The sequence below is a fragment of the Nymphaea colorata genome, chromosome 5, assembly GCF_008831285.2.
Source record: "Nymphaea colorata isolate Beijing-Zhang1983 chromosome 5, ASM883128v2, whole genome shotgun sequence".
Lineage (NCBI taxonomy): Eukaryota > Viridiplantae > Streptophyta > Magnoliopsida > Nymphaeales > Nymphaeaceae > Nymphaea > Nymphaea colorata.
The window spans coordinates 10,371,218-10,392,946 of NC_045142.1; the positions used below are offsets into that span (position 1 = coordinate 10,371,218).

At 39.0% G+C, this 21,729-nt stretch overlaps 2 protein-coding genes across 2 annotated transcripts; one reads left to right on the forward strand and one right to left on the reverse strand.

Annotated features, from left to right (window-relative positions):
- The first annotated feature begins 1,063 nt into the window (after nt 1–1,063).
- On the forward strand, nt 1,064–11,866 carry LOC116254501 (DEAD-box ATP-dependent RNA helicase 3, chloroplastic). Its single transcript, XM_031629924.2, has 10 exons — nt 1,064–1,757; nt 2,747–2,883; nt 3,003–3,417; nt 4,004–4,102; nt 5,403–5,627; nt 6,169–6,546; nt 7,420–7,563; nt 8,983–9,078; nt 10,258–10,514; nt 11,468–11,866. Exons 1-10 carry the CDS (start codon nt 1,344–1,346, stop codon nt 11,544–11,546), a joined length of 2,244 nt encoding a protein of 747 aa, XP_031485784.1. The 5' UTR covers nt 1,064–1,343; the 3' UTR covers nt 11,547–11,866.
- Nucleotides 11,867–18,367: 6,501 nt separating this feature from the next.
- On the reverse strand, nt 18,368–19,495 carry LOC116254463 (arogenate dehydratase/prephenate dehydratase 2, chloroplastic-like). Its single transcript, XM_031629858.1, has one exon. The coding sequence runs from the start codon at nt 19,493–19,495 to the stop codon at nt 18,368–18,370; it is 1,128 nt and encodes a 375-aa protein (XP_031485718.1).
- Between the last annotated feature and the right edge of the window lie 2,234 nt (nt 19,496–21,729).

The window sequence follows — 21,729 nt, forward strand, 5'->3', positions numbered from 1 at the left end:
CCTCAAGTTTACTAAAAACTGACAAAATAAAGGTCTCATAAATAAATTGTTTTGGAATTATTAAAAGTAAAAAAATATGTGCACTTGCAAAAGGGCCTACAATTGAACACGTGGTGAACTAAAGAACAACGGATTGTTTCCTCTTCTTTAGATTTTTCTTGATAAATATCTCCGAGCTCAGTAATTCAAACAAGAACTGAGTTCAGTAGTTCATAGTTGGCAACTTTATTCAATATCTACTAAGAATTAGGAAGCAAGATATGTAAATACAACAAATATATAGACACAAAAAACAAATGAAAAGAAAGATAAACCCATTCCTTTAAACACAGTCACACTTCTGCATGCATTATTCTGAATATAAAAAGTGCTAATTATATACTTGTTATGAAAAATGATTGCTCGAAATATAGTTGTCTATTATTATACGTCTCACTTTCTTGACAGTGGAGCTTATCGTGGCTTAGCTTTGGTGCATAGGGCTCGATCAAATTATCGTGAATCAATTGAATTTATCTCTAGCGATAAACTTTTTAGTGTCTGAACTAGATTTTTATTCAAAGAATTCTATCTAAAGCTGTTCAAGCTTGAATTTATGTGGCCTCCAAGTCTCATCCTAAGACACTACAATCTGGTTTCTCTTTATATAATTTTACCAGAAAAAATAATGCAAAGAGTTTTGAGTGAATAAGGGGTATTAAACCTATCGTTCGAAAAAAGGCCCGAAGGCCCCCATTCTTCCTGCCTCCGGAGTCTTAAGTTGCGTCGGTGTCAACGATAGCAATGGTGCACCCTTCAACTTGAGTGCCACGCCCTACCGCCTTAAGACACAAGAATATAACACTCACGAGAATCAAACTAAAAACCTGCCTTAATACATGCTCCTAACTCGACTAGCTACGCAAAGAGTGCTAAATTGCATAGTGTTACTGGGCTTTTGAATATAACGGGAAAATATCGGGATATTTTGATCTGGTCATTTTAGCGTAATAAACGTTCCCTCTCAATTTCACACCGCCCTCTCGCTGACTCCTCCGTCCGCCGGAACGCTATCCTCTTCTCTCTCCTCCCCAATCTCCGCCCTCTCGTATATAAGAGAGACTGGGGCAGCGAGGTGGAGGTTCATAAGGCCATACGTTGTGCTGGCCTTATCGACTCCCTTCCCTGCTTCATTCCTGCCTGGACTTTGCATTTTCCTCTCTTCACTATCTCCTCTTTCCTCTCCGGACGAACGAGAGAGGGAGAGGAAGAAGTTTGGCGGTGTCTGTGAAGAGAGTGTTGGTTTCTCAACTGTTTTGTCTTGGAAAGCATAGTTTGGAGTTCACTGTCGGGGGTTCAGGAAAATGGCGTCCATTCTTGGAGTCTCCTCTCTCTACCAGACAGTTTCTCTGGACCATTCGCGCAGGGGCTCCTCCCCCTTCCCGTCGTTGAACTCCGGGGACAAGCCGCAGCTTTCTGCGCTGTCGTCCGCGAGGAGCTTGAGCCGGGAAGCTGCGGCGAAGGGGTCTTGCGGCCGTCGGCTGCGATTGAGCTGTGTCTGCTCCGCTATAGCTACTCCCAACTCGGTGCTGAGCGAGGAGGCGTTCAAGGGGCTTCGGGGGTTGTCGAGCCGGGAGCTCGACGTAGAGAACGAGTTTGGGTTCGAGAGTGGCGGAGAAGGTGGAGAGGACGACCTTGCTATTGCTAATTTGGAACTGCCGGAGCAGCTTGTCGAGTCGCTTGAGAAGCGAGGGATTACCCACCTTTTCCCTATTCAGGTACTGCAATTCCGCATCTTCGGTTTTAGGTTCTCGTTTTTCTTCTTACTAATACAAATGAGTTATTTCTTGAGTCTATTACGAACGTTAATACTATTGCGAAGATGAACATTCGTTCCCTATAATGAAAGATGACGAGTAAAATTTAGTAATTCCAACACTTCGATGCGCAATTGTTTTCTTAGTTCGTTCAGCTAAACTAAAAGCGGGAGGCAATCTTTAATCTCATGATGGCGCACACTTAAAGCGCGTATAGGAACTTATGTCGCAGACAGATTCGGCCACCTTCTAGATATAATCCTACAGTTCGTTTAAGAGGAAGTATATATAAAGTTGGTCGTTTTCCATGTCTAAATGTTTCCTTTACGTAATAAAAGAGTCAACAGTTTATAAAACACCGGAAACTTGATGATCAAGTTTCAATGTCTTTTTTTTTTTTTTTCCAAAAAGGCAATGCCAAAAGAGCTCCTTGCACCTGGCTAGGGTGGTACAGTTAAGAACTTCAAGTTAAAAGCTGTCAAGAGTTCAAGATAGGGAGGGCTTGCATGGTTACAAACTTGGGGCCTCTCTCTCTCTCTCTCTCTCTCTGAAAAATGCTAGTACGTGGAAAAAATGATGCATCACAAGACAATGCTGCAGCAGGACCTTGGATTTCTTTGTTGTATGCATTCAGATGGTACCTATGTTTGATGAGAGAAGATAAAGAATGCTTCTCTTTTATATAAGTAAAAAATATCTTCAAACTTGGTAACATTAGAAGTGAAAGAATTGACATTTTTTCAGGCGATGAATTTCAATACATTAAGTAGCCTTTTACAATTTTTAAAATTTGAGTACATTTTTAACATCTCAAGCAAAAACGTGGAGGTAATATCACATAATTATGAAAAACCAAAATGGTTGAAATGCGGTCATGTATTGACGGCTTGACCTTGAACATATCTGTGGTTGATACTGTAGAAGGTTTCTTATGCATTGTGCATTTCCAGAGAGCTGTCCTAGTTCCTGCTCTAGAGGGACGTGACATTATCGCCCGTGCCAAAACTGGAACTGGCAAAACACTGGCATTTGGTATCCCAATCATTAAGAGGTTGACTGCAGGCGAGGAAGGAAATATGATTACAAGGTGTCATTCTTTTTTGCCTAGTTGTTTTCCTTTTGTACTTTGGATGTCCTACTTCTGAACTATAATTGTTCTGTAGTTTCAACTACTAACTGCTGTTTTTGCTTGTTTTTGTTTCTCAGGCGATCAGGACGCCTTCCTCGAGCTCTGGTTTTAGCACCAACAAGGGAGTTGGCGAGACAAGTAGAAAAGGAAATACAAGAATCAGCACCCTATCTTAAAACTGTGTGTGTTTATGGTGGAGTTTCTTATAATGTTCAACAAAATGCTCTTACCCGTGGTGTTGATGTGGTGGTGGGAACCCCAGGTCGCCTAATTGATCTTATAAACAGTGGCAGTCTCCAACTCGGAGAAGTTAAGTATTTGGTTCTTGATGAAGCTGACCAAATGCTTGCTGTTGGATTTGAGGAGGACGTGGAAGTTATATTAGAGAAGCTTCCAACTGAGAGGCAGAGCATGCTTTTCTCAGCAACAATGCCTGGATGGGTGAAGAAACTGTCGAGGAAATTTTTGAGTAATCCTCTAACAATTGATTTGGTAATATTCTTGTTCAGATGAGATGTTCCCATTCCTTCATATGCTCTAATCCTGCTCTCTGAGGAAAACAATTTTGTAGTAGGCAGAAGTCCCCTTTCCATTCCTGTTATTTTTTTAATTTGTTAAACTTAATGTGATTCAATCATGTTAATTTCCACAAATGTAATGTTAACGAGACTTTGGGTTTATGGTAGTTTTATGTTTTTTATATGCTGGAGGTAATAGTCGTATCGGCAACACACTGTATCATTATTGTTAAGTGTTATGCTTTGAGTGATAAATGGGTCTCACATCCCTAATTTTTCTAGTGAAAAGTGGGCATCTTTTGTTGAATATTGATGTATCCTACTTTTGTGGTTTTTTGACATTTTTGGAACTTAGTTTGTGCATGTTATTGGTAGACCTCTTGAAGTTGAAGCAAGTGAACCTTGTAGTTTACTACCCCTTGCAGTTTTTCTTACATGGATCTCACATAATTCCCCTCTGAGACATTTGTCTTCTCTAAATTTTGAACTGCTTGCTCTATTGTTAGATATTCTATATCAAATCCAAATTACAGCTGACAATTTTGTTCTTTTGAATTTAGGTCGGTGATCAGGAAGAGAAGCTAGCTGAAGGCATCAAACTTTATGCGGTTCCAACAACTGCTACCTCAAAGCGTACAATCCTTGGGGATATGATTACGGTGTGTTCTTCTCACTATCCATATATCTCCTGCCCCCTCATTGTTTCTCTTCTCACTGTCAAAATTATAAATACATTTCATGATCAAGTACCTAAATGTTGTCAGTACCCAAATTCTGTCATTCCATGATTAAGACCAAGCATATTCTTCTTTGTTTTTGATGGCTCCCATTTTTTCATCCAAAACTTTATCACACAAAGGTAAATAACATGTAACGTAATTATGTTAATAAAAATGCCTAAATGCTGTCTTTATGAACAATGTGGTTTTCCTGTACAACTGTCTCAGTCCTCATAGATTTACTGTTTCTCCACGCTGTTGTAATCCCCTTTGTCACATGGATATGACAGTAGATTCAGGGATTTGAGCAACTTTTATAGAGTTTGCATCTGGACTTGTATATAGGGGGATGATTTGTGAGAGTTCTGAAGGGCATCTGTATGACAGATAGTTCCCCAGGTACCCTGACCTTTGTGTGTCAATCATCGATGTCATTGTATAATTGCCCTCTTAACTTCATAAGCTATGCAAAATTATTGCTTATGATATATTGCTTGAAAATCAGACCCATATGGAAAACAGAGACCTTACCATATATGGTAGGCCAAGTTTTGAGATTTGGCTGGAGGAAAAAAAACCTTACTGGTATTAATATACCGTTACTAACGCTCAGTCATGAGTTTGTAACCTTTCTATTGTTCAAAGGAAAATTTATGTCTGGTAAAATTGTGTGATTTGTTTGTTTTTGAGCTTCCGTAGCTACCATAGGGCTGTGTGGGTGCTTGTAGTATAAAACTATATGTGAAAATTACTGCAGAACTATCTGTGCATGCTGATGCCTTTCAATTACTGAGGCTTATCTACCTACATTTCTTTTTCCCTGCTTAAAATTTTTGCCCTTTCCTTTTTTTCAGTATATTTTAGCATGGCTACATTTTACTGGAAAACAAGGTTATTGGTTACCAGTCCATTACTTATGAGGTGTGATGGTAACTTCAGATTATCTGTATTTACATTTGTATGCATTTGCATTTTTGCTTTTTCCTGGCTCTCTTATTGGAAAAATAGTTCTTGACATGGTTTCTAGTGGTGAGGTGCATATAGGCCCATATGCACCTCAAACATATTAATCACTAAAAATAGTTCTTGACATGGTTGATAGAAAATTTTTGCCCTTTCCTTTTTTTCAGTATATTAATGTGCTTTATTAGTGATTAATATGTTTGTAGATAATTGTCAATTTTCTATCCTTGTCTGGTCAGGGCTTGTGTTTTATAAACAACTCCCCCTTTATTTTCAGGTATATGCAAAAGGTGGAAAAACCATTGTTTTCACTCAAACAAAACGAGATGCTGATGAGGTATCAACAGTATTGGCAAATAGTATATCTTCGGAATCATTGCATGGGGATATATCCCAGTATCAACGCGAAAGAACATTGAATGGTTTTCGCCAAGGAAAATTTTCTGTCCTTGTTGCAACAGATGTTGCTGCTCGAGGCCTTGACATTCCCAATGTTGATTTGGTGAGTTCATATGGTTCTTTAGTTATTCCATATTCTGTAACCTTTGGTGTTGTTTATGTTAGTAATTTAATGTATAACATTTAAAACTGTTCTTGTCCTATGTTCTCAAGCAAATGAAAACTGTTAATTTTAGTTTTTGCTCTAAATAGTCATCAGGACTAGTTAAACATCTGTTCATTTAATTACTACCAGGGTAAATATCATAAATTCTACAAGTTTCTGTTAACTCTGATTTCTAGTATTTCATAGAAAAAAATTCTTCAAATAATAATTAACCATGAAAATTTGGCATGTTGAGTTTGTATTCATGGGATTGACATCTGCCTCTATTCTTACGGAACTCTTTTGGACATCTCCTTGTTTGGGTGTTTTATCCATTTTTTTGGCCATCAACTCAACTGGGGCTTTCAATTAAAATTCACGCTGTTTGGTAATTTAGCATATGGAAATGCAACTGTGGGACAAGCTGAATGAATAACAATTGAAGTTATAATTTATTTTTGAGATTGTACATTACACCAACATGTTTCTGTCTTTGCAGATTATTCACTATGAACTACCAAATGATCCAGAAACTTTTGTCCATCGTTCTGGCCGCACAGGACGGGCTGGAAAAGAAGGCACTGCAATCTTAATGTTTACTAGCAGCCAAAGAAGAACTGTTAAATCTCTCGAACGGGATGTAGGCTGTAGATTTGAATATATTAGCCCACCTCAAATACAAGAGGTCTTGGAAGCCTCAGCGGAGCAAGTTGTTTCTACACTGAAGGAGGTTCATCCTGAATCAATAGATTTTTTCCTCCCAACAGCCCAGCGGTTGGCAGAAGAACAAGGACCTAATGCTCTTGCTGCTGCTTTAGCACACATGAGTGGATTCTCACGGCCTCCCTCTTCTCGTTCGCTTATTAACCACGAGCAGGTACCCTGTTAGTTAACTGCAGTTGTAAAAAAGTTTTCTTTGTAGCAAATTTGGCCTTCTCTCTTAGAATTTTTTTTTTCCGTTTTTTTTATTTACATGAAATGGATAATGCTGATTCTAGGATATAAGCACTATCAAACTACATTTTGATTGGCTGAAAAAATATACGTCTCATCCCATCTTTTTGCTCAAATTTAACAACATTTAACTGATGATTTTCATAAAAGGAGGAACTTCCTGTGCAGATAGAATGCAAATCATGTGTTAGTAAATTTCAAACTTTGTTACCCTTTCCAATAAAATCATTCTATGATTTGATAGTGGAAAGTAAAACCAGTTAAGAAAAAGATCATTTAAAATGCAGAGGCTTAAGGAACATGACGGATGAAGCAAGAGACAGTTTTGGGGCTGGATTGTCAGATGTCAGCAATTGTAGATATGAGGTGTTAAATTAGCTAGTTAATCAGCCTTGTTGACAGGCATGCACATGTAAAAGCAAATTATCCATGGCACCATGCTAATTGCGTCTGTGATTTTCATCAGAAAGCTAGCATAATATGTTTTGGAAACATTTGATCTGCTGTTTTAAGAATTCCAGTCACACTACAAATTCATGCTGCAAAATTTGAATTTTATTCGGGCAATTATTGGGCTTAGGATAATTATGACAATCCAGTTGTGTCCATCAGTAGTGCTTTAGTCTATGAAAGAGAAACGTACACTAAGGAACTATATATTTGATGTTGGAAATTTACTTTTGTTATTTCATTTTCTTTTATTTTTTTTCCAAAATGCCTTTTTTTTTCTTTAGCTTCTGTTTGTAGAAAGTTGAACATACTTCTTCTGATCTCCCGTTACTTCTTTCTTCTGCAGGGGTGGATAACGTTACAGTTGACTCGTGAGCCTGGGTTCTCAAGAGGGTACTTGTCTGCAAGATCTGTCACTGGGTTTCTCTCTGATGTTTATTCTGCTGCTGCAGATGAAGTTGGGAAAATTTACTTAGTTGCAGATGAGAGGGTGTGTATTATTTCTGCTGTTGATTTAGATGGACTTATGTTGCCTTCATATGCAGTGACTGAAGTGGCATATTATTTGAATTTTAAGCTACCATCGGGAACATGTGTTGTCATTTATTCAACTTTTTTAAGGATTAGCAGTTGACTGCACATGTGGCAGTTTCTTAGATAAGTGTAAGATAAGGCCCCAAGAAACATTACTTGGAAAATAAAGGAAATAACTGACATGCTAAACTGGTAGAAACTAGATCCTAGCAACTGAGAAACAGTTCAATCTTTAGATTCAGGGTGTAGTGTCTAAAAAGGAGAAAGCTGTTTAATCACAAATTGCATTATTTCTTGGAGAAAACAAAAAAGATTTAATTACTAAAGCACCAAACTAAACTACAACAGCCTACAAGTTGTTAGATGCAGCTGCAGTTTAAAAAGAAGAGAGATGTTTAATGACAAATTATATTATTCCTTAGAGAATAAAGTCATAAGCTATTAAAATTTTAAAACTTATAGAAAGTTGCGGTCTACCAACCACATGTGAGGGATCCATACAAGCTTTTAAATTCGGCTGCCAGTCTGAAAAGAGGAAGCTGTAGCATCACCAGTTGAAAGAGGAAGGGGTGGGAGATATTGCTTGCCAAGTCATTTTGTCTCCCAGCTAACAGTCCTTTTGTCCTAGCCTTACTGGTCATGTTCCATGCACAAAACAGATGCCCTTTTTCTAGTTTCGGGAAATAATTGATTCTCTTTTTTTTTTGTCTGGGGTCTCTACTGTTTTTCTTGTTTAAGAGTTTCAACTTACGTCAAACAAGACTGTACTTGATCATGGCAGCAATCAGCAATTTTATGGTAACAGAAAAAAACTCAACCTGGGTTAGTAGTCATATAGTGGCATACCGCATGACTCTCCATTGAAGAAAGTTTAGTGGAAGGAAATGAATGTTGTGTCACAAAGAAAAGTATGCATTACTAGTAAAAGCTGTCTTTTTTCCATTAGTGACAATAATAGAAGTATTGAATTAATAAGTACATTTGTCATGACCTTCATCGCTGTTGTTCATCATCATGTATGATATTGAACGAACTGCTCTTCATATTTGACATCAAATACATAGATTTGTTGCTATTAAAGTTTGTGGTACGAATGAGAATTATGAAGTAGTCCCATTAGAAAATAATATAATAGTTTAAAGAGCTCCCAATAGAAATAATAGTTTGTTATCTTTCAACTTTTTGAGAATAATGTATACAAAATCTGCTTCTCCTCTCCTTGAAAGTGTTTCTGTGCCTGCATAGATTCGAGGATGTTATGCCGAGAAGCTCCAAAGAAATTCCGTTTAAGATTTCTTGTTAACCTTGGGACATGCTTTTATGCTTCTCTACGTAATTTATTTTTCTGTCTGATTTTTTTTTTTAATGGTTCTAGGTTCAAGCTGCAGTTTTTGATTTGCCTGAAGAGATTGCCAAACAGCTTCTGGAAAAGCAGATACCACCAGGAAATACCTTAACAAAAATCACAAAGGTAAGAGAAATCTAGCGTGTCAGCTTTTTATCTTGTTTTTTATCTGGCAATCAGTAATCAAGTGGGCCTGTCCATCCTTACCATATATACATTGCTTTCATTAATTGTCTAGCCTTTAACTTGTACCTGGTGCATAATATTCATGACAGTCAAGAATCAAGATGTCAAAGTCAGTGAGTGCTGTGACTAACATCGAGTCTGAAAATTTCTTTGATGTTTTTGTCTTCACTAAGTACTTGCAAGCTATGAAGATTGCTTCGTCTGCTTCTCCCGATTTTGTTTTACACACTTGTCATGATTAACCTCTAGTATCCTTTTAGTAATTTAAAGGTCGTTAACAGTGTGCTGTGTGAACTTGTTTCCAAAAGAAACTGAGCTCTCTCTCTCTCTCTTCATTAGCTTAACAACTATACTGCATTGGCAGAGTCCCTTTGAGAATGCTACATTAAGATATTCTGGTCTTTGACTGTGATCAATATGTTGCTTAGTCTCAAACTTGGACTGAATGAACTGGTGAAAAGTCAGCTTGAGATTAGCATGAGCCCTGTTGAAATTGATTGAAGTTTCTGTAAAGTGCCCCCCTCTGTTTTGAACTATTTTAAGGTTGAATTATCTCAACTGGCTCAGTGGCTCTTGATTCAGAGAAATGCTTTGCCAAAACTTATTTGATTCGTCTGAGGTTTCACTGCTCAAGATTTTCTTCTTTTGCTGGTGAGTTGATTTTAGCCAAATTTTTTATGGTTTAGCTACAATGAAGTTGCACACCAACCTGTGCCTGGGCAGGTGCACAAACTTCCATAGACGGCCAAATCTCATGAAAGGAAAACAGGCCCTTTTCTATATGAATGTTTGTGTATCTTACATCTTTCTTGTGAACTCTTTTATAGAAGGAAATATTTTTTATTACTCTTGTAAGTGTTTCCTTTGGTACCTTTATGGAAGATTCAGAGCCTGTTAAAGACATTTTTTGATACTAAAAGGCTACTTCATTTTTATTTTTTAGTCATTTAGGGTCTCGACTTAGGTAGACTGTCCAATTTGTATGAAGTGGGGAAATTATCTCAAAAACATGATATGGAGTTTTTTTTAATGGGAAAGAAGGTTGCCTAGGGGTATGGATAGATTGGTCCTAATGATATTTTGGTAGGCCATAATTGATTCTTGATTGTTCTTCTGTAGTTGCCACCCTTGCAAGATGATGCCCCTGCAAGAGATAACTATGGTAGGTTTTCCAACCGGGACAGAGGTTCCCGAGGGGGATTCACCAGGGGCTCAAAGGGTCCTCAGAGACGTGGTGGTTGGTCTGATGATGAGGACAACTTCCGTCGAGGTGGCCAAAGTTATAGAACAGGGAAGAGCTGGTCTCCGGGTTCAAGAAGCAGGGAAGATGATGATTGGCTTATCAGTGGAAAGCGATCAAGCAGGTCCTCTGACAGGTAATTCTTGCAGTTGACTAAAGCACATATTTCCTATTTTAGGCCCCACAATATTCCTGATTCCGTGTTTCAATGGACACCTCTTAGTCGCCTAGTTTCTTTTTGACATTTTATTTCGCATCAACGTATTTCATCAGGTTGCTAGTATAAGTTTCTTTTGCAAGGGGGATTACTGAAGCATGATAGAACAGTTACAGATACTTGTGTAACATGTATGGTCAAATTGATTTGAGTTTTGATGTCAATCTTAATGCTCGCAACTGGGAAGCTCATCTGATAATGAGCAACTCGAAGACCAAGATGAGAGGTGTTGGGGATTTCAGTCACACGGTTGCAGGTACCCAGTTGTGAGTCTCTGGGTCGTGCTTGATGTGGCCCAAATTTCCATATGCTCCGAGAACTTTAATGTTAAGAAAGACTTTTCTTTCCCCGTCTTTCTGTAACTTCTCTTTCTGTTTTCCTTCTCCACAGTTGGAGATATCCAGTCCTCACAAAGATTTCAATGTGGCTATGTCATGGTTCTAAATCTGACGATGTTTTAGTTAAATAATATAGTTAGAAGTTAGAACGGTAGCTACATAGAATGTCATAAAAAATATGTTATTGCAGTAAACGTGTTGCATATGTAGTCACAAAAAATCAAAATTTTAATTGCCACTAAGCACGTGTGGTTAATCTTTTTTATGCTGTTAGTCAATTTATTAATAATTTTTTAATTTTTTATTAAATCTTTATGACCCTGCCAGTTTAAATTTCTCCCTCTGGTCGTGAGGCCTAAACTAGTGTGCTCCCGGGTGGTCAAGCGAAGTTTGGGGCTTTAGTGTTAAAACTAATGCGTGCATTGATGATGGTTTTCCTTTTTTGTCCCAAAAATTTCCTTAATTTCCTTTTTTTTAGAAAGATAGAGAGAGTGGTCTACAAATTCTGACTACGTGTCCAATTTTGTGCTGCAGAAGCTTTGGTGGTGCATGTTTTGTCTGCGGCCGATCAGGACACAGGGCAGCAGATTGCCCCAACAAACAGAGATACTAGTTACAAGATTCCACTGCTTTAATAGGGTATGTGATGCCCACTGGTGTGAAAATGATACCCAGGCTTGGCTAGTGACAGAGCGACCGAATGATTTGTGAAGTTCCCTGCCCCATCAGTGCTCGGCAGAAAAAATTACAGAATGGTTTGCTTAAAGCTTCGGTCTGTTGCTCGCCCATGCCGTTTTTGGTGTTACAGGATATCTTGTTAATATTATACGTCACGCTTTTTTGGTGTTGAAGCAAACTTGCACTTATCATTGTCTTTATTGAAAACAGATATTTAGCTCAATGAAGTAATATGCTCTTCCATTTAGCACTTCAGTCGCTGACTGAATTTTATGTTATTGGAGAATGTAGAATCTTATGTAGAACTGGATTCTGAAATTTCTCCAAGTTGCCCATGATAACAATTTATTAGGTGCATTTGCTTAAACCCTTTTATTGAATGTACGAGACACAGGACACATCCTTTGTCCTTTGTTAGGATAGCAGCGAAAGGTTGGATCAAATGCTTTCTACGAGGACTGTAACACCCCAGAAGTTTAGTCCCGTATCGAAGATTGTGAGGAATCTTCAAGGGCTTATAATGGGAGGCTATTAATGAGATGATTGTCCTGGTTCCTAGCCTTTTTAGGATTGGAACCGAAATTGCTAGGGGGTGGGTTGGGATCCGTCGAACCAGGGGCCCGGGAGTGGGTCGGGTTGTTATAGTGGTATCAGAGCAGTTTCAACGCTCGGACCTGGGGTCCCACACGCGCGGACGCGTGTGCTTTAAGGGGGGTGGATTGTAACACCCTAGAAGTTTAGTCCCGTATCGAAGATTGTGAGGAATCTTCAAGGGCTTATAATGGGAGGCTATTAATGAGATGATTGTCCTGGTTCCTAGCCTTTTTAGGATTGGAACCGTAATTGCTAGGGGGCGGGTTGGGATCCGTCGAACCAGGGGCCCGAGCCCGGGAGTGGGTCGGGTTATTATAAGGACTAAGTTTAGTGTTTGGGTGGCACTTCAAAACAAGGTTTTGGAGGCAAAACACAGTTTTGCTTCTAAAACCAGGTTTTTAATGTGATTGGGTGGCATCAAAACTGAGTTTGAAGAAAATCCGGTTTTGACTAAACCTAGTTTTGTAAAATGGAGTTAAAAACCTACTTTCCTTTAAGTTATTCAAAAACCAGGTTTTGGGTATGTCACTTAAAAGAAAAAACAACGTTTACAACGTTTTTAAGACTCACTAAAAAATCTTGTTTTCGTAAAACCCAATTTTTGGAAACCTGGGTTTAAAGAGGGCGTCATCCAAGCGCCCCCAACACTTTTTTTTTTGGTGCGCATATGTTCACTGTTGTAAGCCCCAAAACCGAAAAATGACACCTGGGAGACTTTCATTGAGGGACAATCAGAATATGATGTGGCGAAAGTTGGTAGTTTTCTTATTGTCAGATCGATAAAAAATCTCGTGGCTGGTGTGATCGATCTTATTGTCAGATCGATCAAAGATCTCGTGGCTGGTGTGATGGAAACCTTGGGTGTCTAGCCTTCGTTGACATGCTACTTGAGTAGGCCTGGTTTTTGTTTGTTACTCAAGTGGTCTGGTATCTACCACCGTTTACATACCAAAAAAACTAAAGACAGATTTTTTAAATACATAATTGTCTCGAATATATCAATTAATTAGTTTTTTTCTATTCACAGGAAAGACAAAAGAAAAAACATTTTGTTGCTTCTTTAGCAATTTCTAATCTCCGACGAACCATTCACCATATGAAGCTTCGTCAAAGAAAAAGGAACCAATTGATCATGTAGGATTTCCAAGAAATTCTTTTATTCGAAAACAGATGATTATTCATCTCCATTCTTTTCATTTGAATATATATATATATATATATATATATATATATATATATATATGTGTTTGTTAAATGGTGACTTACACACTCATCTAAATAGGGTTGTTCGATTCCACATGATAGACAAGAAAAAATGTCATCCGTCATCTAGTACTAGTTGATACCTTTTTTGTTATTTTTCTCTCAACCATCCGTTTGAATGGATAGATATATATTATTAGTTCAAATTCGTCGAATGCTGAATGTTATGAGATAGCTAAATATTTAAAATCTCTTCTTAAAAATCAGCCACCGCATGTGCATTAGAGACAGCTTATAATGCAACTACGATTCATGCTGCATTTAGCAATGACTTATAATGCTTTCAACAAAGGATTTTTAGTTTTTAACAATCCGAAACCCTAAACCTTTGTTAAAAGCACCATAAACATACACATATTTCACCATAAACTATAGTTACTACCTCAGTGACAACTATTTCATAGTGTCATATTTTTAGGTTTCAGCTATCCTGTACACAGACACATACAAGATGAGGTGGACATGCCAACATTTTCTGGTCATCATGAACAAAGGTCAGCAAGGTTTTGATGAAAACCCAAATTATTTAAATTCGCAAATTGTTTGGTTCATTTCCAAGTCCTTGGTAAGTTTACACCCCCATTGCAGTGCACATAATTGATTTGGTCAAGTCTTCATAAGGGCCCTCACTGATGTCATCATAATGTTGTCATCGTTGTTCATTTTCCATTCAAGCTGCATGAATTGGACCACACTGAGAAAAAATATTATCTTTCTGTAAATTAAGACCTATGCCGTTGGTGCAGTTTCGAGAAACCACTCGTACTTACGATTACTACATTTAAGTTATGCAATTAGTTTCAGCACACTTTAGATAAGCTACAAAGTGGGTGTTTTTCCTTGTGAGCAGGGAGATCCACAATGCTCGGTAAAGAGCCGAAACTCTTATCTTATCCCCTGTCCCTCAATGACACAGTGCTTGCTTTCAATGTCTTAAGGTGTCACTACCATTATGCTTTAACTTGTGTATCAGTGACTTCTCTTGTGCAGCATAAGACTTTGATGCCCTTGACATTCGAAATAGAGACCGACCAACTTCTTCTAGCCACAAAGGTCAGCAAGGTTTTGACGGAACCCAAATGATTTACTGTTTGGTTCATTTACAAGGCGCTTTCCTAGTTTAGTTTACACCCCACATTCCAGTGCACATGATTGGTTTGGTCAAGTCTCCATGAGGGTCCTCACTGATGTGATCATAATGTTGTCATCGCTACTCATTTTCCGTTCAAAGCTGTCTGAATTGGACCACATAGTGGGAAAAGTATATGCGTGGAAAGACCTAGGCCATTGGTGCAGTTTGGAGAAAGCACTCATATTTATGATTGCTGCCATTTAAGTTGTGTAATTAGTTTTAACACACTTTAGACACGCTACAAAGTCGGTGTGTTTCTTGATGAGCGAGGAAGACCTACAACCCTAATAGAGAGCAGAAGCTCCCACCCAATCTCATGTCCCCATATAAAACAGTGCTTTTTTTAAGGTGTCACCACTGTTGTGCTTCAACTTGCATATCAGTGACCTCTTTTTTAAGGTATATAAGGTTGACGCCCCTCACATCCGAAAAGGAGACTTACCAGGTATTGTGCCGACTCCCTTCTGAATACAAAGTGTGCTTTTAAATTGTAACAAACAAACAACTGGTTTCTTTCTCAGTGCAAAGAAAAGGAAGATGACAACTCGTTTCTCTGTTATTTTCTAGTCTTCAATTGAGAGTCCGGTGGACATTGTAGCATATATTCCCAGCTTACTTAATTTTTCCGGAACAGTAAAGATACAAGCTAGCAGTGTACTTCTTGTCGGTCTTTCAAGCGATAATTTTAGTCTGGCGGGCCTTCCTTGTTCATTATTAGTACGTTTACTAGGACTTGAAATGGATTTTACTTGGACTTGGACTCGACTTGGCTTGGATGGATTAGTATGGCCAGATAGATACCAATGTGATGGCTGGACTTGTTTCCAATACTTTTAATTGGAAATTTATTCAATCCACTTTCTCGGAAGAAAATTTCTAAGGGCGCGTTTGGGTACACTTTTAATTGCGATTTTGACGTTTGGGGCGGTGACTCAGGCTCTGTGGAACTAAACCATATAATTAGACCCAAATCTACCCAGAACTAATCAATAAAACAAAGTTTTAGGGTGATCTCTTTTTGGGCATATGCCCCACACCCCATGAAGTCCCCACCTATATCTCATCCCCTAAAAAGGCTGGTTAAGAAGGTGTATGCCCTTGCAAAACTTGGTTTCCACAAAATCATATTTTATATTAACTCCTAAATACTTGATGTTGGATTAGTCTCAAATTGTTCTCATCCGTGAACCCGGGAAAGGAAATCCTCAGAGCTGTGGGTAAGAAAAGGAATAGTCATCGAACTCCCGGGAAAGGAAATCCTCAGAGCTGTGGGTAAGGAAAGGAATAGCCATCAAACTCCCGGGAAAGGGTAGAAGAATGCATTATAGACGTATAATCATTACGCTTCAACCGGGTTATTCTATTACACTTTTTATAGAGAAAAGAACTTAAATGAAAATAAATAAATACTATTTTAATAACATGGCCATACATGCATACAAAACTTCAACCCCTAGCACAAACAAAGGAGCCGTAGACAATCAAGCGAAATACAATCCACCAACAAATTTGATTTATGAACAACATCGCTGGTAAAGGTCGTAACAGTTTTGACCTCTCATCATCAAATCATGGGAAAAAAAATCTCGATACTAAAGATATTATTTTCAAGGAAATTTTGAAATATGTCGACAGCGTAACTTGCAATACAAAAACATAAAAGATGTAAAAGAAAAAAAAAATAATAATCTGGTTCTGCCCCGTAATCACGAAGCGATCCAATTGGTTGAGCAATACTTAGAACAGCAGTTGCGTATAATGGCCAGATGACAAGTGGGAAGACTAAAACATCTAGAGGTTGCCCTTCCAACTCAACAAATGGAAGAAGTTGGTGAGAAAACACACACTAATCACGCCACGCCAGCCCTGTTGCCCTTCAAACAAGGCAAAAAGCTGCCTTCGTTATATATATATATATATATATAATATTTTGATTACTCTCTTTAGTTCTATTTTTGTGGGCGTTACGTTCATGTGTCTTATGAAATATGGTAACTGTTGCTATCGTCGATGACACAGAAGCGGTCCTTCTCAAAAAGTAAGATGAACGGAAGGCCTTTAAGCATCTTTTCAAATGATAGGTTGTAAACCTTCCACTCACTTTATTATGAATGTGTGTTCCCTTACAAGAATAAGGTTTTTCAACATATAACCTTGTGTGTGTGCTGATATTTTAAATAACCTATGTTCTGCGATTTATAAAAGCGACAACTTGAAGAAAAATAGATGCTTAGACCGACTACTTGTCAACATGGGTAGGTGTTAGCATGGGTGGGTGTTTAAGTTACTCTTTCCAAATATACATTTGTTTGGTTTGTCATTTAAGCAAAGCACTTACAGTTTGAAAGTTCTTTCGTGGAAATTTGATGCATCATTTAGGATATTCATGAAATTTTGGAATTAACATGCTCAGTTTTTAAGAAATTAGAATTATTTAAGAAAATAGGTAGTTTGTTTCCAAAATTAGGAAACTGAAACTTGAAATTTTGATTTCATTCTAGTTTGAAGAGGAATCTGAAATTTTCATTCTTGAATCAAAATTTCAAAACCATCAAACGTTCTTTAAGAGGTCGTTTGATGGCTGTACCATAGAACATAACAGAGAGGATGTCGCATGTGCATAGATATTGCCAAGTATTTGAGAAATTCAAAGGCCATAAAAGATAATTATGTTCGACCAAGCACACAATTTTATAACCGAGTAAGATTTCCATCCCTGAAATAGAAAGATAGTGAACTACTCGTGAAATTTTACGCGTTTGTTTTATATTAAAATGGAACAAAGAAATAAAGGAAAAAGCTGAACCTAAAATCTTAGTTATGTTTTTTTTTGACAATTTCTTCTTCCCATACGGCAAAAGAAAATTTTTAAAGATTTCGTGCCATCAAAGTCTCCCTCGAGATAGGCGGCTGTGTGCACCTACCAGACCACTAACTAAAGCATTTATCTTAATTTTTTTTGTTAATCCAATCTAAGCATGTTGATGTGTTTTTCAGAGCTTATTCACTAAAAACGTACTGCGCAGACGATTATATCAAATCGGTTTATCTAAAAAATTCAGTTGTTCATCAATTAATTTTTGCATATTTAATAAAAACAAGTGAATGTACTACAACTAATTTTGTAACCATCTCTTCTACTACTAAACTAAAAAAGAAAAGATTTGCATACTTTTGTGAGATTACTGTGAAGCTTAACCACATCTTTCTCTGTTAAAACAATAAAGTTTTTGAATTTAAAAGCACCAACAAAAAGTTGATGTATAAGACTCACATGCTTGGATCAGATCAAAATATCTTAGATTATAATAGCTAGACCAACTTACATGAGCTTGAACGTACTGAACAATTTGTTTGTTTTATTATATACTCAACATGTTAATTAATTATTTTCTCGGAAATGGGAATACTCTGAAGCACGAGGGCTACAGGCACATAAAGAAGGTTCAAGAAAGATGGAATTGTCGTGTCGAGAGGCGTGAGACTGAAGCAGCAAAAGCACGTGAGAGAAAAGAAAGGGAACAAGAATGGCGTCCACGTTCCACAAAAGGGTTTCGTCTGAACGAAAGAAGATTCCGTGAAATTATTTACAGTTCCCTTTCCCGTGGAAAAATAATTTTACAACGCCCTCTCACTGAGCGACCAGCACGGTCCGATTTCGCACGGACGGCCAGGATCAGTCTGATGGTTTCGGTCTGTAAGAATTCACAGAAGAAGAACAGAGAGAAGAAGAGGAAAGAATGAGAATGGAAAGGTGAGGAGACGGTTCAACGGGAGGCGTAGGTGCCGAGGACGCGGACGAAGCCCGCGACCTCCGCCAGTTGGGCGAGCGCCCTCTCGACAGCACGATCCGACGCGGAGCCCTGGACATCGACGATGAAGACGTAGTCGAAGTACCGAACCGTCCCGTGCTCGCCCTCCACCACCCGAACCGGGTTTCTCCTGTTCGGTCGGTGCTGGATTCCAATCACGGGAATGCTCCGGCTCTCGAACGGCCAAACCGCTCGGAAGAGATCCGACACGCCGTTCTTCAGAGAGAAGGCGACGGTCGTCTTCCGGACGCCGGCCGTTGCAGGAGACGGGAACGCCGGGTCGAGGGCGAGCTGGAAGAACCGGTTCACGTTCGTCTCGCTCCGGTCCTGAAGGTTCTCCTCGAGTATCCGCAGGCCGAACTCCTTCGCGGCGATCTTGCTGCCGATGACGGCCGTGTCGGAGATCGGGTTCTCGGAGAGGAACCGAGCCGCCTCGGCCGAGTTGGACACCTCCTCCACCTCGACGCCGAGGGCCTCGATCCGCGACCGGCAATGGCTGAGCGCCTGAGGGTGGCTGACGACCCTCCTGACGTCAGACAGGCGCGTGCCGGGGGCCGCGAGGAGGCAGTGGTTCACGGCGAGGACGAGCTCGCCGACGATGCTGACGTTGTGGCGGAGGAGCAGGTCGAAATTCCGGTCGATCACCCCGTCGACGGAGTTCTCGACGGGGATCACGGCCCGATCCGCTGTTTTCTCCTGGAGCGCCTGGAACGCGTCCTCCATGTGGTTGCACGGGAACGCGTTACAAGTCGCGAAGGCCTTCGTCGCGGCTTCCTGGCAGTAGGAGCCGCGGACGCCCTGGTACGCGACGCGTACCGGCTGGCCGGAGGACCCGAACCCGGCGGAATCTCCAGGGCCAGCGCTCTTGAGCGCCGGATCCCCTGCCTTGAAGAGCCGCTCGAGCTCCTGGACCGACATCTCTAGGCCTAACCTCGAGGCCGATCCGGACTCCTCCTTCGACCTCTGCTTCACGCCACCGGCCGACGCACTAACGACTGCAGGCCCGGCGCGCAACATCTCGCCGGGCATGCTCCCGCGATTACTGGATTTGAAACCGGTCGGCATCGGAATCCTGAGCGCCATGAACCGCCAGATCCGGGACGTAAAAACTCAAAAAGTCTCAAAAATTGAGGGAGAAAAACCGAAAGGGAAAACGAACACCGGAAAATAAGCGTGAGAAAATGGAACCCGGCTTCCGACCTCCGATCTCCGGCCACCGATCGGAGAGCAAACGAGAGAGGGAGATCGGGAAGGGGTGAAGTGTGAAAGAGATCGTCAATGGATCCCTAGTTTGCTCCGTTACTGGGGGCGGAATTTATCAAAGCCACTTCGCCCGTGCGACGCGAAAGGCGCGCGGTAGGTGAGCGAGAGCGAGAGCGAGAGAGAGAGAGAGCCGTAGGGCCACGTCCGCGTCAAAGATTTCTAGGGGTTTCTGCATTTTCCTCGTTTCCTTCGGCTGCGGGCCCCACCTTACAAAAAAATCTTTTCGCCCGGTTAATTTTAAGTAGTTGGGAAATGTTTCCTTGGGGACCCCATATTTTGATATAATCCCGATAAACGGACTCAAAGTCCCCAATTTTATTTTAAAATGACTCCATATTTTCTTATAACCGACATGCTTAGATCTTTTTCCCTTTTTTTTTTTTTTTTTTTTTTTGAAATAAGCTGGAAAGTTGGGTTAGGTAGAGATTCTAATCATACTCATGGCAGAGAGATGAAGCTTGGCAATTGGAACCCATGAACATCTTTACTAAAGTATAATTATAAGGACGAGTTTAACAAATAAGTTAAATTACTTTTATAAAGAACATATTATTTACGTACTACTGTGACTCGCATAGATACATCAGATTCCAGTAGTTCAATTGTCAATGGTAACTAAATGGACAATCACAAATCCAATGCTCTGGTCAGATTATGAGTTTTTAAATTGGTGCAATCTTAAGGTATAAGCATATGAAATTAGCGGACCATGTTGCAACTTCTTTTGAATTTGTCCAAGTTGATGAGTAGGCGAGACCTTTGCAGCTTGGTGGTAATCGCACTTATATGAGAATCTTGACCTCTCTCTCTCTCTCTTTATATATATATATATATATATATATATATATATATATATATATATATATATATATATATATATAAAGAGAGAGAGAGAGACTCTGGGTGCAGGTCACTCATGATGAGAAGGAGGGTTGAGAGAAAAACAAGGAAAAATAATGTGAACTAATACTAAAAGATGAAAATATCTATCACATTTTTTTGTCTGTTTTTCTACCAATCTTCAATCATGTTAGATCGATCAGCCATAATGAGTGAGATAGGTGACTCTAGATAGTCAGAGTTGCCATTCTATTTTCTTATATATATAGAAATTGAGAAAGATGTGACCCTTGGGTGCATGATCAGTATGGAAAAGTTGTTAATGATGTTATATAACCAAAATATATAACCAAAATACCATATCATCTTTTTCTAGTAGCTTTTCTCTCAGTATTTCCATTAAAAAACGATCAACAGCCATGACATAAATCTTATACGTTACATACCTACCAACTTCTCTCTCTCTCTCTCTCTCTATATATATATATATATATATATATATATATATATATATATATATATATATATATATACGCCCAGCAAAAGTCCAGTCTCCCCGCTGGTTGGATCGCAGCTGGTTTTTGACAAACTCAACTAAACCGATGCAGTTGGGTCAACAAAGTTTTATATTCTGCAAGAGAAGACAAGCACACGCGCGCAACTCCAATACATAAATCAGATTTTTATGAACTCTTGATTCTTGTAATCTTATGAAGTTGGATCGGCGCATTTGATTTTAACGATTATTTCCTTGAAATATGTAGTTTCGTTGAAAGCGGGCTGGGGAATTCTCCCTCCCTTTATTGTAGAAAGAATACAAAAGAATGAGAGAAACTTGGAATTTATAGAAAGATAATCAAGTTTCTTTTTGTGCAATTTCATTTTATGCATATGATCTTATAATTAAATTTATAGAGAAACATGTTTAAGTCAACCATTTTTCAAATTTAAATGCTCTTTAATTTTAATCACCAAGATCTTAACCGCTCTTAAAATTTCAAACTTAAAGCAATTTGAAATAAAGCATGTTTTGTATTAAATTAATATATATATATATATATATATATATATATATATAACATTCAAACTTGATGTTGAATTGATATAAAACATAAATTTTAAAAAGCTTTAAAATATAAAAAATAACATCCTAATTAGAAGAATAAAAGCTTGGTATAGGATAAGATCATATCGACATTTACTATTTCCAAATT

What these genes read in the sequence shown, in the direction of transcription:
- LOC116254501 (XM_031629924.2), top strand. Translation starts at nt 1,344, where the DNA reads ATGGCGTCCATTCTTGGAGTCTCCTCTCTCTACCAGACAGTTTCTCTG. An exon ending in GAAGGAAATATGATTACAAG is followed by an intron (nt 2,884 to 3,002) that starts GTGTCATTCTTT and finishes TTTGTTTCTCAG; the next exon opens with GCGATCAGGACGCCTTCCTC. An exon ending in ATCCTCTAACAATTGATTTG is followed by an intron (nt 3,418 to 4,003) that starts GTAATATTCTTG and finishes TTTTGAATTTAG; the next exon opens with GTCGGTGATCAGGAAGAGAA.
- LOC116254463 (XM_031629858.1), bottom strand. Translation starts at nt 19,495, where the DNA reads ATGGCGCTCAGGATTCCGATGCCGACCGGTTTCAAATCCAGTAATCGC.